At 38.2% G+C, this 16,415-nt stretch overlaps 1 protein-coding gene across 2 annotated transcripts in view; it reads right to left on the bottom strand.

The window, feature by feature from the left end:
• Gmds (GDP-mannose 4,6-dehydratase) overlaps positions 1-16,415 on the bottom strand; it is a 575,398-nt gene that overhangs the window by 293,630 nt on the left and 265,353 nt on the right. For both annotated transcript variants that reach the window (XM_036188740.1, XM_036188741.1), the window contains exon 7: positions 2,982-3,109. In XM_036188740.1, coding sequence (XP_036044633.1) covers positions 2,982-3,109 — 128 coding nt within the window. The remainder of the gene's footprint in view (positions 1-2,981; positions 3,110-16,415) is intronic.

A 16,415-nucleotide genomic window follows, 5' to 3' on the forward strand; every position in this document is an offset into this window, starting at 1 on the left:
AAACAAGTCATGCTTCTCTGCACCTTTATTACTCTTGCCTTTAATTTTGGCCAAAAAATTGTAATTGCAAGTCTCTAAAGTTATCTAATTTTAATAAACTTAGAACCAAAAGAAATGACACTATTTCTTTAAATAAAACGTAGCAAACTACAAAATTTTAAATAATGGTATTTCTTTTCTCAGGAACCAAGTAATTTAGAATTATTTCAGAACATATAAATGAGAACTATAAAAAAAGTTTCTTACATTGGCAACATACATTACTACTGGAGCCCCAGGAGAATCCTCCATACATAAAACCACTTGTCTTATGGAACAGAAAAGCCTGAGCTGTCAAGTCCAAGGCCTTCCTGTGTGTGAGTGACTGGGTTCTATGCCATGTGACACTTTCCAATTTTTATTAAAAGACCTAATCACCATAACCTCAGGCGTATCTTTTCATATTTTGGCTTTGGGGCATATTGTGCTACACCATCTTGTCAAGCACTTATAACAGTGACTTCATTTTAGACAACCTTTTAAAAGTATTTAAGCCAAAATGTTGATGAGTTTTTAATTTTTATATGAATACAAACAGACCTTTGTGTGATGGTCTGGCTGTACCTCTTAGAAGTGGTACTTGATCTTTTCAACTGTGAGAAAGACACAGGGCCACTGGTTCTAACAAGCTTCTCTCAGCATTTTTGTGCATATTTAACTGTGACATTGCTTTATATTGGGTTTTTTTGTCTAATTAAAATGTCATGTCTCACTCCTACTGCAAAGGTTTATATATATTCATCTCAATTTCTGAGTTCTAAATACATGTCTCTTTCTCTGCTCAAAACAAACAAAAAAAATAACAAATTGAATGTAATTCAATCTATTTGGGTTCTGAAGCAAGTGAGTTTAGACATAGTGTTCTCAGAATTTAAGTATATATAGATGAATAGCAGAAGGCTAAACACCATGACTATTATTGAGAAAATAACAAGCTTATTGTTAAAAAACTTGCCTCCATTTAAGGTTTCAACTTCTCCAGCAATGGATATTTAAAAGCATGATAATCAGAACAAAGGAAAACTGACTTAAAAGACAGAAGAAAGAAAACTACATGATTTTCATGTAACTCAGTGAATAAAAGCTAAGCTTAACTATAGGAATTCTAAGAGTAGGACCTTTAACTATACCACAGTTAACTTTCTAAGTATACTATATTATTCTGCAACAGTATAATGATGAGTAAAGCTTGGTGGTGTGCAATGGCAAGAAGTCTGTGGGCTCATAACCAGACTCCGTAGCATGGAACCTAAAGCTCCATAACACCAGTTTTCTGAAAGGAACTTCAGAGACTGCATACTAACACTCTGAGATCAAATAAACCAAGACTGGATATTATTTGTTGAAGATTTGAGAACTGGTGGAATTGTGAATGTTGGGGTTGGAAAGGAGGGAAATATGAAACAAGTCAGGTAGGATAAAAACTTCAGAAAGTGAAGAATAACCTTCCGACACTATAAACACCAACTAACACATCCATCATTCAAAGTACTGGCCAGCACTTTGGTTTCAACCAAATAAAAAGGAAATTGGGAAAGATTTCCTTGTTAAGTAATATTCAGCATGCCCAATCAATGCTTCTGAGCTGTGCAGCCTTAAACAGTTTAACATGTTTAACCGTATTTGTAGGGAACACGGGCTGGCTAAAGAAACCCACCCTGGCCCTAGAACCTAGAGCCAGGGAAAGAAACACAGTTTGGCTCATATCAGAGCCATCTCTGCCCCTGGCCAACTAACCCGTGAAACCAAACAATCATAGATCAGGAAAGTAGCACCCTGGCCCTGGAGCTCAGAACCAGGGAAAAAACACAGCGTGGGTTTGTGACCTGAGCCACAAGAAGGAACACTTTATCCCCAAACCCAGAACCAAGGAAACATGCCCTGACTCTGAAACTAGTACTGAAGAAACATTCTTGGTCCCTAGAATCAGTCAGTGAAAGAAATGTGCCCTGGCCTTAGAATTAGAGTAAAAAAGCTTTTTTTTTTTTTTTTTTAAAAAAAAAAAAAAAAAAGGCCAGTGAAAGAAACACAGTTTGGCTCTGAAATCAGGGCCATCTCTGCCTCTAGCCCCCTAGCCCCAAAATTGACCAATCCCTGAGTGACTCTGCCTCCAAGAGATCCTATATAAACTGCCCTGCCTGGTCAGTTGTGAGCTGTTCTCTCTACCCTGGTAGAAGCAGCTACTCTCCTGGACTCCTCCTTCTAAAATAAACCTTTCTCAAGATTTTGGGTGGGAAGATCTTCATTCCCTGGCACAGAGAAGAACCTTGCTGAGACATCCCGTAGTGGACTGAACAAGGGGGAGCTGAACAGAAGAACGTTGCTGAGACGTCCCATAGTGGACTGAGCAACCGGGAGCTGAAAAAGTAACACTTTTTCTCCAAAGCCAGAGAAGTTTGCTACATTTCTGCAGGGGTTTCCCCTTTTGCAGAGTGAAGCAAAAAGAAGCAACATCTTAGGATGGAGAAGAAGCAGAACTCTGCTAGGAAGTCCCCTTAAGTGGGGGCTGAGCAAAGCTCAGCTGTAGCTGCTCTCCAGGAGAGGATTAGGATTGCTATATCCTGCAGGGAGACCACCCCACACCCCACCAGACATAGCCTGACTCCCAAACAGTCAGGATACCCTTCCCGTTGAGCTGTCCTGGCAGCTCCAGGTGTGACTCTCCAGAGCAGTCAGAATACCTTCCCTTCTGGGGCTAAGCTGTCTTATTGCTTCTAGAGGTATCCAGGATACCTCCAAGGCTGAGCTGTCCTAGCAGCTCAAGGAGTTGCTTTACTCCCCAAGTAGTCAGGTTACCTTTCCCCCAGAGTTGCAAAACTCACAATATTTGTGTCAGCAAAAGCTTATATCTGACCAATTCTAGGTCAAGCTTCTCACTGCAGGCCTGGCATTTAAAGTATCAACTGATACAGGCAGATTTAATGTAATGAGTTAGTTCCTACCTCTACATAGTCCTTGGCATGGCCCCAGTCTCGTTTTGCGTCCAGATTTCCCAAACTGAAACATTCCAGTTGTCCAAGGTAAATCTTAGCTACTGACCGGCTAATTTTTCGAGTAACAAAATTAGCTCCTATAAAGAGACAAAAGATGTATTATCAGTAGAGTACATTTGACATTTAACAATTTGGTGAACCAAACCCAATATCAGCCTCTGGGCATTTCTTTCTACCCATCTCCCTACTAAAAATAATAATATAAAAAGAAGAACAATCATTAGCTGTCATTTAGACAAGTTAAGAAGCTCTAATTCTAAGTGTCATATCAGCTCTGCTTTCATAACAAACATTTCTTCTTTGGAGGATGTCTTAACATTCCTAATTTGCTATTTCAATGTGTAACCCAGGCTTTAGGCCAAAGAAAAGCTATTGGAATGCCAGTTTTTAAACAGAAAATTCTAAAGGATTGTATAAAGGGAAATGCCAGAATGGAAGACAGACATCTAAGACCACCCTGATTTTTTTGAACACAAACATCATATCTTTCTATTAATAAGGCTATTTTAGGGCTCATGGGAAGAGGGAGAAAAGTAACCGTTCACAGGGTAAAACTAGTTACAGGAAACCCAACAGAATTTCTTTGGACTGCCTTTCTCTTAACAAAATAAGTGGTGCTCACTCTCATTCAGAAACCTGCACATCTAACCAAAAATAAAGTATGATACAGTTCCAAGTCAAGAGTTTTTCTGTACCAAACTTACTGTAAGGTCATTTTCCAATTTCATGTAAATGTCATCTAAAAAATGGACTTCTGAATTTTGTACAAATATTTTGAAATGTTTGGATAAAATGTACCAAAAATTGACAAAAGTATTGAAATTGTTTTGATTTCCTGTTTCTTAATGATAACTTCCACCCACCTTTACTTTGTTATTTCTTCTTTACTTGTTTAAGAGACGGAGTCTCTTTTTTTCTTCAAGTTGGATATGGTGATACAGACATGTACTATGACCACATATAACAAAAATTATATCTATATTCATATTTATATGGGGAGAGGGTAAGAAAGAGAAGGAGGGAGGGAGGGAGGAAGGAAAGGGGGTGGAGATATTGAGAGAAGGTGAGGGAGACTGAAAGAGATTGAGAGAGTAGAGAAACTTTGTTGACCAGGCTGGTCCCATGCCCTGGGCTCAAGAGATACTCCTGTGTCAGGTTCCTGAATAACTGGGATGGTGTGCACCAGGTTTTTCCTAGCATAAAGAGGGCATGAAATCCAGGTAAGATTATCAGAAAGCACTGATTAATGGCTTCATGCAGTTTAAATACATGGAAAGTAACATCATGTGTCAGGAACTTTGCTTCTGTTCTTTGTGTAGACAGAAAATGGAAGTATATATGACAAAAAGTTTTGGTTTCTGAAGAAACTGGCATAGAAACAAGGGGAAATTTTCCTAAATAGGTTTTCTAAACTTTGGCAAGGACATAGTCTACAAGTTCAAACACAAGCTCTAAACATTCACAGTGATCTTGTATCAGGAAAAGCTCAATGAGCACACCACAGAAAACCAAACGTCTAAACACCCCAGGCATCTCATGGGAAAGTGATACACAGCTAAATTCCCAGCTCTCAAGAGGTAGGGCAAGAAGATTGACATTTGAGGCCTGCTTGAACACAAGAGACCTTTATCAAAACAACCTGATAACAACAAAAGAAATTACTGTCAGCTTTCCATGGCAACTGACAAAACACAAAGAAAAGCAAGAAGGAGACTTTTCATTTGTTTTGTTTTCGAGATAGGGTTTCTCTGTGTAGCTTGCGCCTTTCCTGGAACTCGCTCTGTAGCCCAGGCTGGCCTCGAACTCACAGAGATCCGCCTGCCTCTGCCCCCCGAGTGCTGGGATTAAAGGCGTGTGCCACCACTGCCCAGCGAGACTTTTCAAATGAAACATTTAGTGGAATTTTTTTTGAAAATTTGTAATATTCTATGGACTTCCTATAAACTTAAGTTTGGAGTTAAATAGAAGTTTATGTTTTCGCTGTTAGGCCTAGGTTTTCATCTCAAAGCACACGGATATAACAAATGATGCCAAATTATTAGAGTGAGCTTCCAATAAGAATTAGTGAAGTTTTTCTATTACCACTAAACTAATGGTTTTTGAGTCCAAAGGAACATCTGACTTCATTTGATTTACCTTCTGCCCAGGATAACTTGAGCACTCACTCAACACCTGAGAATAAATAGGCATGGCCTACTATCAGGCAGTGCAGAGAGAAGTGGGCTAGTGGACCCATGCTAAAGCACTTATTTTTAGATTGCCTATTCTAGATACTTCATATAATTCTTTTGTGATCATTTCTTTTATTCAGAATAACATAGTAAAGTTGGTACATGTTGTACCTTGATTCAGAACATCATTACAATTTTTTGACTAATGTTCTTCTATAGGAAAACAATACATTTTATTTGTTCAGCCATTAGCAGGTGAACAAAAAAAAAGTTTCCATTGTGCAGGTATTGTGAATAAACATAATATGGACATTTATATACACGTTTTTGTGTGGACATATGTTTAATTTTTGGGGGACTATATAGAGAGGTGGAATTGGTGGGCCACGCAGTTGCTGTATGTTATAGCCTACAAGGAACTGTGAACCATTTTCTTCTTTTTTTTTTTCATTTTTCTTTATTAAGAAATTTTCTACTCACTCTACATACCACCCACAAATGCCCCCTCCTCCCTCCTTCCACCCCCAGCCCTCCCTCCCAAGCAACTCCACATCCCTCAAACCAAGGTCTCCCATGGGGAGTCAGCAGAGCCTAGCACACTGAGCCTAGGTAGGTCCTAGCCCCTCCCCACTGCACCAAGGCTGCGCAAGACATCACACCAAGGCACTGGGCTCCCAAAAGCCTGCCTATGCACCAGGGACAGATCCCGATTCCCCTGCTTCGGTGCCCCCCAAACAGTTAGAGCCAAACAACTGTCTTCAGTATCCAGAGGGCCTAGTTCAGTCCCATGGGGGCTCCACAGCCACCAGTCCACAGTTCATGGGCTTCCACTAGTATGGCCTGTCATCTCTGCATGTCTTCCCATCATGACCTTGACGTCTCCATTTTTCAAAAGGGCTGAACCATTTTACATTTTCACAGCAATGAAGTAGGCCTCTGATTTCTAGCATTCTCCCCAACACTTGTTATAGTGTGTGTTCTTTACTACAACCACTTCAGTAGGTAATGGATTGGCTTTGACTTGTCTTTCTCTACAAACTAATTAAACCAACAATCTATGTTTTCATATGCTTATTGGACAACCATACATCTTCTTTAGAGAATGTTTTAACTGGATTGCTAATCTTTTAATTACAGAATCAAAAGGTTCTTTATACACTCTTGATCCTAGTCTATGAAAATATTTTCTCTTGTGTACATTATCTTTACTCATTAAGTGGTAGTCATTAAAGCACATATTTTGTTTGTGCTGTTTTTTTATTTGTTTGTGTTTTGATGAAGTCCAATTTGCCTATTTTAGCTTGGTTATATGTGACACTGTGACCCTACTCTTGGTTTTGTCCAATCTAAAGTTGTGAAGACATTTACATTATCCCTGTATGCATTTGATCTGTTTGTTCTTATATTTGGATTTGAACGATTACTAATTTTGTATCTGGTGTAATGAAAGACTCAGTTTTCATCATCTGCATGTAGAAATTCAGCTGTCCCACTGTCTGCTGGGAAAGTAATTTTCCTCCACGGCACTGGCATCTTTCTGAACCCAACCACAAAGCAGAGTTTATTTCTGACTTTCAACCCCACTCCTCTGACAAATGTATCTACTATTACATTAGTAACATCATCTTGCTGACTGTAGGTTCTTGATAAGTTTTTAACTTGGTTCTTTTAAGGACTGCCTTGGCTATTTTCGTTCCTTGTATTTTCACATGAATTTCAGTATCAACTTGTGATGGTCTGCAAAAATGAAAATTGTGGCTTTGATGGAGTGCATTTAAATCTGTAGCTCAATATGAAGAAAACTGCAATTGTAACAATTGTATGCTTTCTAGTCAGTAAGTACAGGAGATACTTTTCTATTCATTTAAGTCATTAAGCATCACAAGTAATTAGTAGTTACCAGAGAGGGAAAAGTGGTATTTACTTTTAAAACCTTTTTCTAGGTACTTTTATCCATCTTGCTGTAATTGTCAATGGATTTCATTTCATGTTTGCTTTTTAAAATTGCTTTTGGAATCATATGCTTCACTGGTTAAGTCTTAGGACAAGCTTAAAATGATTTTAAAATTAATTCTTTTAATTGTTATTGTATATCACACAAATACTAAGTCTTTAGTACATAATTATATCAGTTCACAAAATGAGGTCTGACACATTTGACACAACCCAAAATGTACAGGTAGCTGTAAAGGTAAAGAAGCTCTATGAGACCAATCTACCTATGAAAAGGACAAATATCCAAGTCTATGCCCAGACTGTCCCACTATATCTACAGAGGTCAAGAGGGAATGTCCCCACTCCACCCGATAGGGTGACCTTCAGTGATTGTGAATTAGGAACACAATATGGATAATGGAACCTTGACGCTTATTTAAAATAAACACATATGTTTAACAAGCTTAAACCTGACAACACTAGACAGGAAGAAAACTAAGAAAAGTTAGCCTAGTGAACCTGAAGTTAGTTAGTTAGTTAGTTAGTTAGTTAGTTAGTTAGCTAATGCTTTTATTATCTTGTATAAACTATCCAGCATGGTGCTAGGGACTCCTCTGTTAATGGCCTGCACAATAATGTTTACCCAGCCACAGGACACATTAATATAGATGAAAAGGTATTGCAGAATACAAATAACTATAGCAATGTGTGTAACATAAGGACAAGATCTGGGTTTGGTGCAGGTAATATGATTAGTCAATAATGCATGATGATGCTACAATTATTACATTAAAATGGCAATAGTATCTATAGTTAAGATTTATTGAAAAGCTCAAACTTCTTTAATGATTGTCTTATAGCTATGATTTTGGAAATATGAAATTTAAAATAGGTGTAAATGAGCATTCATTAGCAAAGCAAATGAGGACTCACACAGGAAGCATTACTAAGCACATTTTTAATCCCATCAGGTTTCCTCTTCAATATAAACTCATTAATTTAGAAAAAGTGAGCCCATGTAAATGTATAATCACAAGAGCAGAATTAAAGAAGGTTTGAGACCATGAGTTTTTCTAGCACCAACAAAAAACAGAATTTCTATTCTGGCAAGACAGCAGGTATGAAACCTACCACATTGGAAACAATATATTATATGTAAAATATAATGACTCATTTTTTTTTTTTAACTCAACATTTGTGATACTGGCACTTGGGGTGCTGAGACTTTGAATCCTCAGTTCCAGGCCAGCACAGGTTGCATAGAAGTAAGAAGGGAGGGTACAACAGAGGAAAGGAGGGGGGCATGATTTGCTGGATCTCCACAATATAAAGAGAAATCTATAGGTAAAGATAGATGCGAGGATACAGATGCACACTTAGAAATCTTGTCATCAGAAATAAAAAGCACCTCAGAAACTAGAAACATGCCTTAATATCCAAACCAAAATGCAAGAGAAAACCTTTGAAGTAGGACTCTTAGCTAAAAGCTCACACTCCATGTTAGTCACTGACACCTATAATGCTGCTACTCTCATTGTACTAGTAACTAAATCCCAGCTTCTTAAACTTGTCAGGTTGTATGGGGGGGGTATATATCTGTGAACAGTAAAAGGTTTCTATACATGCAATGACAAAAGATTCATTAAAAATCAAATGTATCTATCTGCTAAGGAAATGGCTCAGTCAGTAAATGAATGCTGTGCAAGCATGATAACCTAAGTTGGATCCCTGAAACTCATATAAAAAGTCAAGGGAGGCATCCTACTGTTGTAACTATAGCACTGGAGGAAGGAGGGGTGGTGGAGAAAGGACAATCTCTGAAGCTCATTGGTCAGCCAGTAAAGCTAAACCAATGAGCCTCAGATTGAGTGAGACCCTGTTCCAAAACATAAAAGTGGAATATGACAAAATAAAAATATATGATGTTGATACTGGGCCTTCACAGGTACTCTACACACACACCCCACATCCCCACACCCTCCATACACACTCAGACACACACATCAAATACATAATGAATCTATGATATTTCAGGCAGTACATCCTGTGTTGCTACACCCATTCACTGCAGGCTCAGTTCGGAACACATGATGCACACTTTGTGCCACACAAAGTGTCAGTCAGGGCACGTCATGTCAGTGAATGCTCCCTATACTGCCTCCAAGACTGATCTGAGACTACTCTGTGTGAAGAACTGCAGTGTTTTTACTACACAGCTAAACTTTCTACTCTTGAAGAAACAGAACAGCTTAATTACAGAAAAGATGGACTTTTAATATTTTCTAGCATCATTCCTAAGAATTTAACAAATTAGTTTTTTTTTTTGGTTGTAGTGTATGAGAATGATTACAAAAATTAAGTTTGAGCCCTACATCTGTGTACTTATGGGCAGTACCAATTAGACTCAGTGGGAGGAGGAGAAGAGGAGGAAGAGGAAAAGGAGAAGGAGGAGAATACAACAACATGAAGTTGGAAAGATAATATGGGGATCTGGGAGAAGCTAAAGGGAGAAGAATAAATATAATAAAAAATACATTATATACATGCATTAAATTCTTGAAGATAAAGAAAAACATTAAATAAGAAAAATAAAAATAATAGATGGACAAGCACTATTTGATTTTTCATTAAAACTGAATTTTGGCTTACAATTAAGACAGAATTTCCAATAATTTACGAAATAGCCCTTCTTATGACATAGTTTACTATATATTTATGTGGGGTATTCTTAGCATTATCAAGTTTAGTATTAAAATATTGATCAACTCTGAAAAACACTGAAGATGTTTTTTATTAAAATATCTGAAGATGTCCTGCATTATCAGATTTTTAGCCATGATTTCATTGGTTAGGAAAAATGAACATGTATACTAATCTCATTAGTATGCAGGATTGGTATACTCTATAGTAAACAGTAAATTTATGTGTTTAACACCAAACTGGTTTAAAATAATTGTGATTTATTAGTAATAATGTTTGATTTAACACATTGATTGCATATGTCTGTATACCTGAATTTCTATAAAATCATCTCTGGTGTGAGCTGGTTATGGTGGCACACAGCCTTTTAACCCCAGCATTCATATTTCTGAGTTTGAGGCCAGCTCCAGTACTATATAGAGAGACTCTGTCTCAAAAAAGCAACAAAACAAAATACTCTGGTGATAAGGGTCAAGAATGGAGACATGTTTTAAGGAGCTCTACTCTAAGAAGGAATTGGAAGTTCTCACCTGCCTCAACTTCAAATTGGGATCATAATAGGCACATAGGACCAAGTAAGAGTTATATTTCAAAGGCCACATAAATGAAAATCACTTCTGTTATATAATGCTTGATGTCTTGGCTAGGTTTAGTATCAATCTTAACTTTTTCTTTCTCTTTCATCTGTCTTTATATGACCTCCATAGCAGTGGAGAAAAGGCAGATGAGGTGAAGTTTTTGAGTTCCCATCAACCCTTTTAGAGCTTCATTTAAAACAGTAAATTAAGAAGATTTAAGGACTCCTGATTTGGGGGCAGGGACATCATCCTGCTTTGTAGTTGGGTGACAGAATTTTAGTACCTCAAACTCTCCTGATTTATTTGCTATTGCTGCTTTGACTAATGGTTGGCTGCTGCCTTGTGCCTTCAGTGAGACTTCCTATTTAGCAACTGTAATCTGAAAAGGCCAGAGGAGATTAGGAGAATGATGGGTCTTTCTTCAAAAGTCAGTGTTCACTTTCTATCCAACCCAGGAGAAACCAATATGTACAGGGTCTCATGTCCATCTTTAATCCCACACAGGGTTCTGCTCTTCTATCCACTGCCACATGCGAGTATTGCTTAAGTATGTGAGTACTGCCTTATAGCAGTGAGAGTGTGAAATTAAATGCCATGTTGATGTCCCAGAGCTCCCTGCCTGCAAGGAAATGACAGGAAGATAGATCTCCAGGAAGATGACCTGCCTTATAGTTCTGGATGGGTTAAGAATGTCATGCCACCTCTCATACATTTATTTATTTTTATTTTCACTTTGGAGGTTTTAGAAAAATGTTTTCTATGTTTTTAAATGCTAGACCCATATACAGGAGCATACAACCCATGTGCAAATCTAAAATTTGTTTCCCTTTTCTTGTCTATATCATTACTTACAATTTTTGTCTATACCTTTACTTATAATACCAAAACTTGTAATTGCAATTACTTACAATTTTTTACAGTCCAGGCAACTACACTTTGTATTTTATGAGATTCTGAGCTAAAGATCATGTTGACTGTAGTTCTACCCTGGACACTGTCTCATTCCTGTGACAATAGATAAGTAGATGGCTGTGAAACTAAGCCATTACCAACACATCAGAAAGTGGGTCAGATGCTAAGCCACAGTAAACTTCTAGTTTCCTGGCTTTGTTCCTATGTCATATCTTGACATCAATTATATACACATGTGCAAGTGAGATACATATATACATAATCCTCAATAATCTAAACTTTCTACTATGATGTCATTGGGTATATCAACATAATATCCTTGTAGTCCACATACCTTTTTAAGACAAAATCTAAAGGGTAAGAAGTTACAAAATTAATAAAAACATATCACTTAAGTGACTAGTATTAAGCCAGAGGCACTGGATTGCCTTTTAGATATGAATAGTATACTTACTGAAATCAATGAATTTGATATTCTTCATGTATAATGTAGACAAATGTGCACATGGGTACAGTATAACATGAAGAAGAGTACAAGAAAGGATAAACATATGGCGATAAGTAAAGACCAATGCAGCTTATGGACACAAACTAGGAAACCACTGTGATATAAGGCTAATTGTTCTAGCTCTAGTTCTGGCATAATTTTTTTCCCCTTTTGGCTTTGGTGGTGTATAAGTACAGAAAATATATTGGGAACTAAAAGTGTTAAACTGAACATGAAGTTTTACAGCTTCAGTTCTAAATGTAATTCTAACTGCATAAAGTCCATTAAGTTGTATATGCTTTGGGTCATGTTAATTTTGATGTGTGATGTTTTTATTTCCAAGGTTTATTTTTAATAAAAAGTTTATTTAATGTCAGCTGTTAAATCACAATATATTTACAACATTATACTTCTATAGAGACATTTTTTTTTAAAAGCCAGAATCTGACACAAGACACTCTATGCTAACTCCCTAAAAATAATGGAGAAATTGTGATAATTCTTATACTTAGCATGCCAATCAAAACAACTGCATTTCAAAGGTCTGTCTTCACAGTCCTAAAATTGGCCAATTTATCCCCTAAGAAGGATCACAATTATGAGCATATTGTAGTACTTGCTATGTAAATATAAATATACAGACAAGAACACATGTGCACATGGGTACATCTATCTATGTATTTGTAAAATTTTGTCACCATACAAATCATATTTGAAGAAACAGTAGTTTCTCTCATAAAAATTTTATTCCATTGTCCAATACTTCATTTAAAAGTTTTCTGAAGCTATATAAGGTACAAAGTTTGCAAACAAGAAGTCACTCCAATTCATCCTGAACCCCTGGTGAACCTCTGTTTGGGGCCTTGAGTTTCCCTTGTGGTAATCTCTGGCCACCCCGCTGAGAACTGCCTGGGCTGTGGCTCAGTATAGACAGGGTGTAGAAAGAAGAGGCACTGAGAAGGTCATGGCTGGCTGAGCACACTACTGAGATCAGAGAGACCATACCTCATTTTGCTCACCAAGCCTTGCCAAGAGCAACACTATTTAACTGCAGGTACTCACAATCCAGTGGGCATGTTTAAAAGAATCCCAGGCTTGAAAGAGGACAATTCATATGATGCATTTTTTAGGAAGGGTACTATCTTTTGGCAAGCACTTATAAACATGTGCTTAAAGTGCTGTTAAAAGAATTTTGCTATTTTCACCAAATTTTCAGTGGATTTCCACAGATAGATAACTTAAATTCATAAACCCTTGTTTAAGAGTTTCTTAACTTTGGTATTGTTGACCTTGGGGCCAGATAACTCCTTTTGGGGGACTATCCTGTACATTCTTTAGGTTTTATACCTTCAGCTGAGACAACCAAGGATTCTAAAACGTTGCCATATTCTCCAAGGAGACAACATCACCACCTTAGTCAAACAGAAGATCTCTGACAAATAAATCCCAAGCAATCAAAACAAGTTTGTATGTAAAAGCAACCTCACCCACAGATATGCTGTCATTTCAAGTCATTCCATTCATTTCATGCACTAATCAAGCTCTTAGAGAGCTGATTAATATGGAATCTTAAAATTATGACTATACGAAGGTGAATTTTCATCTCTAAATTAGTATGACTCCTAGTCTGGCTATGTGAGGGGGTGGCAGCTGAGAGCACACATTTGGGAACCATCCATTTCAAGTCTGGAGACTGGCTGAGACCACCAAGAGGGAAGTGAACAATAAAACAAATGGTCTACAAACCAAGTTCATTGACACTGACCCATTTAGGGTCAGACAGAGGAGGAAGAAAGTCTACAAATCTTGTGTCCAGGGAGTGCCCAAGAAGCTTCTATGTAATGAAAAAAACAGATGGTGAAGTGACCACAGGTACAGCAGCCCAGAGGTGACTCAGACAGCTTCTGAGGAGTTTGGAAAAACTCCTGGAGAGGACAGGGCTGAAGATAAGATGAAGAGGTCTGGGATGTGACCAGGAGAGCCTGCTTAGTTAGGTCCTGGGTTCCATCCCCAACATCCACTGTGTGGGGATGGGGAAAGAATAGCAGGCTAGAATAGAAATATCTCAGAGACAATAAACATAGGCAGACACTTTCTAGAAAGCTTTCTCTGCAAGGCAGGGAAGTGGGTGATGGTTTTCAGAAAGGGAGAGAAAGTAACACGCTTGCATGCTGAAAGGGAAGACCTAGTGATGAGGGAGAAACTGAACTGGGCAAAATGAAAACCCTTGGCATCAGAGGGTCAAAGAAGGAGCTGGGAGAGAAGGAAGGCTCTGTGGAGAGTTCATTTCTGGGTACCTAAAAAGGCAGAGAAAATAACACATGCAGGTGTGTTGTGCACAAATGATGACTGAAGGTTTCTAGTTGCTCTTCAAGTCTAAAACACTTCCTTTCCCTATTACAGGATTTCTCTGCATTGTGACTGCTGCACTTCTCAACCCCTCTTAACTCAGCAGCTCTTCTGTATACCTTCTAGTAGACCACAATCAGAACAGTTAACTAGTTTACATATTGCACCACAGCGCATTACATTTTTTGCTTAGCACTGGGGGGCGGGAGGGGTGGTTGGCCTGACTCTATCAATCTGACTGCACCAAATTTTCTTCCACAGGGACAGCCTACTTGTGTTGGCCTAAAGAATCCTCTCTCCTGCTATGTACCTAAGAGAGCAGCTACAGCCATGGCAGGACCTGTCTGAACTTTCTTTGGGTTTTTCTCAAAGAGCATGAAAAGGAACCATTTCCTTCTGCAGTGAAGAATGTGAAGGTGTTCGTGTCCCTAGCTTTGGCTTCATAGAAACAGACTGCTTAGAAAAATTGAGGCCAGGATTAAAACCACCCCCCCCCACACACATGCATGCACACACACAAGCACACAACACACACACACACACACACACACACACACACACACACACACACACAAACACACACACACACGCATGCAAACAAAGACATAAGAACAACAATCCAGCAGACAACACTCAAGTTCTCTAGCTAACCTTAATGCCATTGTTACACTTGAAAAATGTATACACAAGCTGGGCAGTGGTGGCACACGCCTTTAATCCCAGCACTCAGGAGGCAGAGCCATGAGGATCTCTGTGAGTTCGAGGCCAGTCTGGTCTACAGAGGGAGATCCAGGACAGGCACCAAAACTACACAGAGAAAACTTGTCTCGAAAAAAAAAATGTCCATATAAACTTGTTTGCCTATACTTAGTTATTTTCCATAAACCTAACATGAGTTTTTGTATTTCTAAAGCCAGAGTCTTAGAAAAATCAGAAGTTAAACTTGAGGGGCAATTCCACCTGGCCCAAATCTTGAGCATTTTTCCTTTTGGGATTTCTGCCATTGCTATTAGGTGCTGTTCTTACCCATGCATTTCTTTCTTCTAAATCACTACTAAAAATCCATATTTTCTAAATATAAATTCAGCTATAATACTTTTTGTTGAGTGGTCATAGATGCCAAAAGAGTCCCATGTGATCTGTCACCTGTCACCTCCCCAGTGTTTCCTCCTTATCATGTGCCCCTTTAACAGTTATGCCAAGTGGCAGAGATATGCCAGCCATGTCTTTGTTTGCAGACCCCTTAGCAAGAAATAGTCTCTCCTCTTCTAGACATGCCCTTCTATTGGCAGGAAAATTTATGTCCACACTATGTCCCTTACTGTTGGACACTTCAGCTATCATCTCTGTGGGTATCCCGAGTTCTCCCACAAGGAGTAGAGCTGCTTCTGCTTTGTCCCCCTAAGCACTTACAAAGATTATATGCTCTTAATATATACCACCAATACAGTTTTCTTGTCTCAACTACAAGTTTTTAATGACAACTATATTTGTTACTTTTAAGGGTGTCTGGCATGGTTCCTAACACATGATAGATGTAAGGATAGAGAAAAGGATTTAGAGATATTGAGTGGTTTAAATAGCAACAAATCTCTTTATAGAAACATCATACTATGTGCCTGATTATTTCTTCCATGAAAGTTGCAAATTAATCAGGCATGCTTCAACTCTGAATGGGATATGCTTGTTTCTCAAAGCCATGCACACTTCAACACATCAAGGGAGGGCCACTGATGTCAGGTAATGACAAAGAAATTGCCTGGCTATATCAGGTAGTTTGTGTCCATAGTGAACACATGTAAGTTTACTGTCTGCTTTCCTATGTGTGGATATCCCTACGCAAGACCTTGCTTACCACTGGAAGAACTTGGGGACTACCTAAATAAGGATGAATACTTCTTCATAAGCACATTCAATATGCCAGGAGTCAAAAGCTCCTGGGATTAATACAGAGATACAAATATCATGTGAATCAAATCCTTTCTTTTTTTTCAGGAATGACATTAGCATTAAATAACTTACTTACCACATATCATTATATATTTGAGGTTTGTTTTAGAATTCATACAGATATTTCACAGAATGACAGTGTTTATATATTTAGCTGACAGTGCTCAAACTCAAAACTCTTTGGCTAAAACGTAATATCAGCTACCATCCCAGTACAGAAGTGTAGTGACATTTAAGAAGTAAAGCAGGGCCACTTTATGTGAATTTCATGTTCAGAGTAACTCTAAAAAACCAGCATTGG

This window comes from Onychomys torridus, chromosome 5 (genome assembly GCF_903995425.1).
Source record: "Onychomys torridus chromosome 5, mOncTor1.1, whole genome shotgun sequence".
Taxonomy (NCBI): domain Eukaryota; kingdom Metazoa; phylum Chordata; class Mammalia; order Rodentia; family Cricetidae; genus Onychomys; species Onychomys torridus.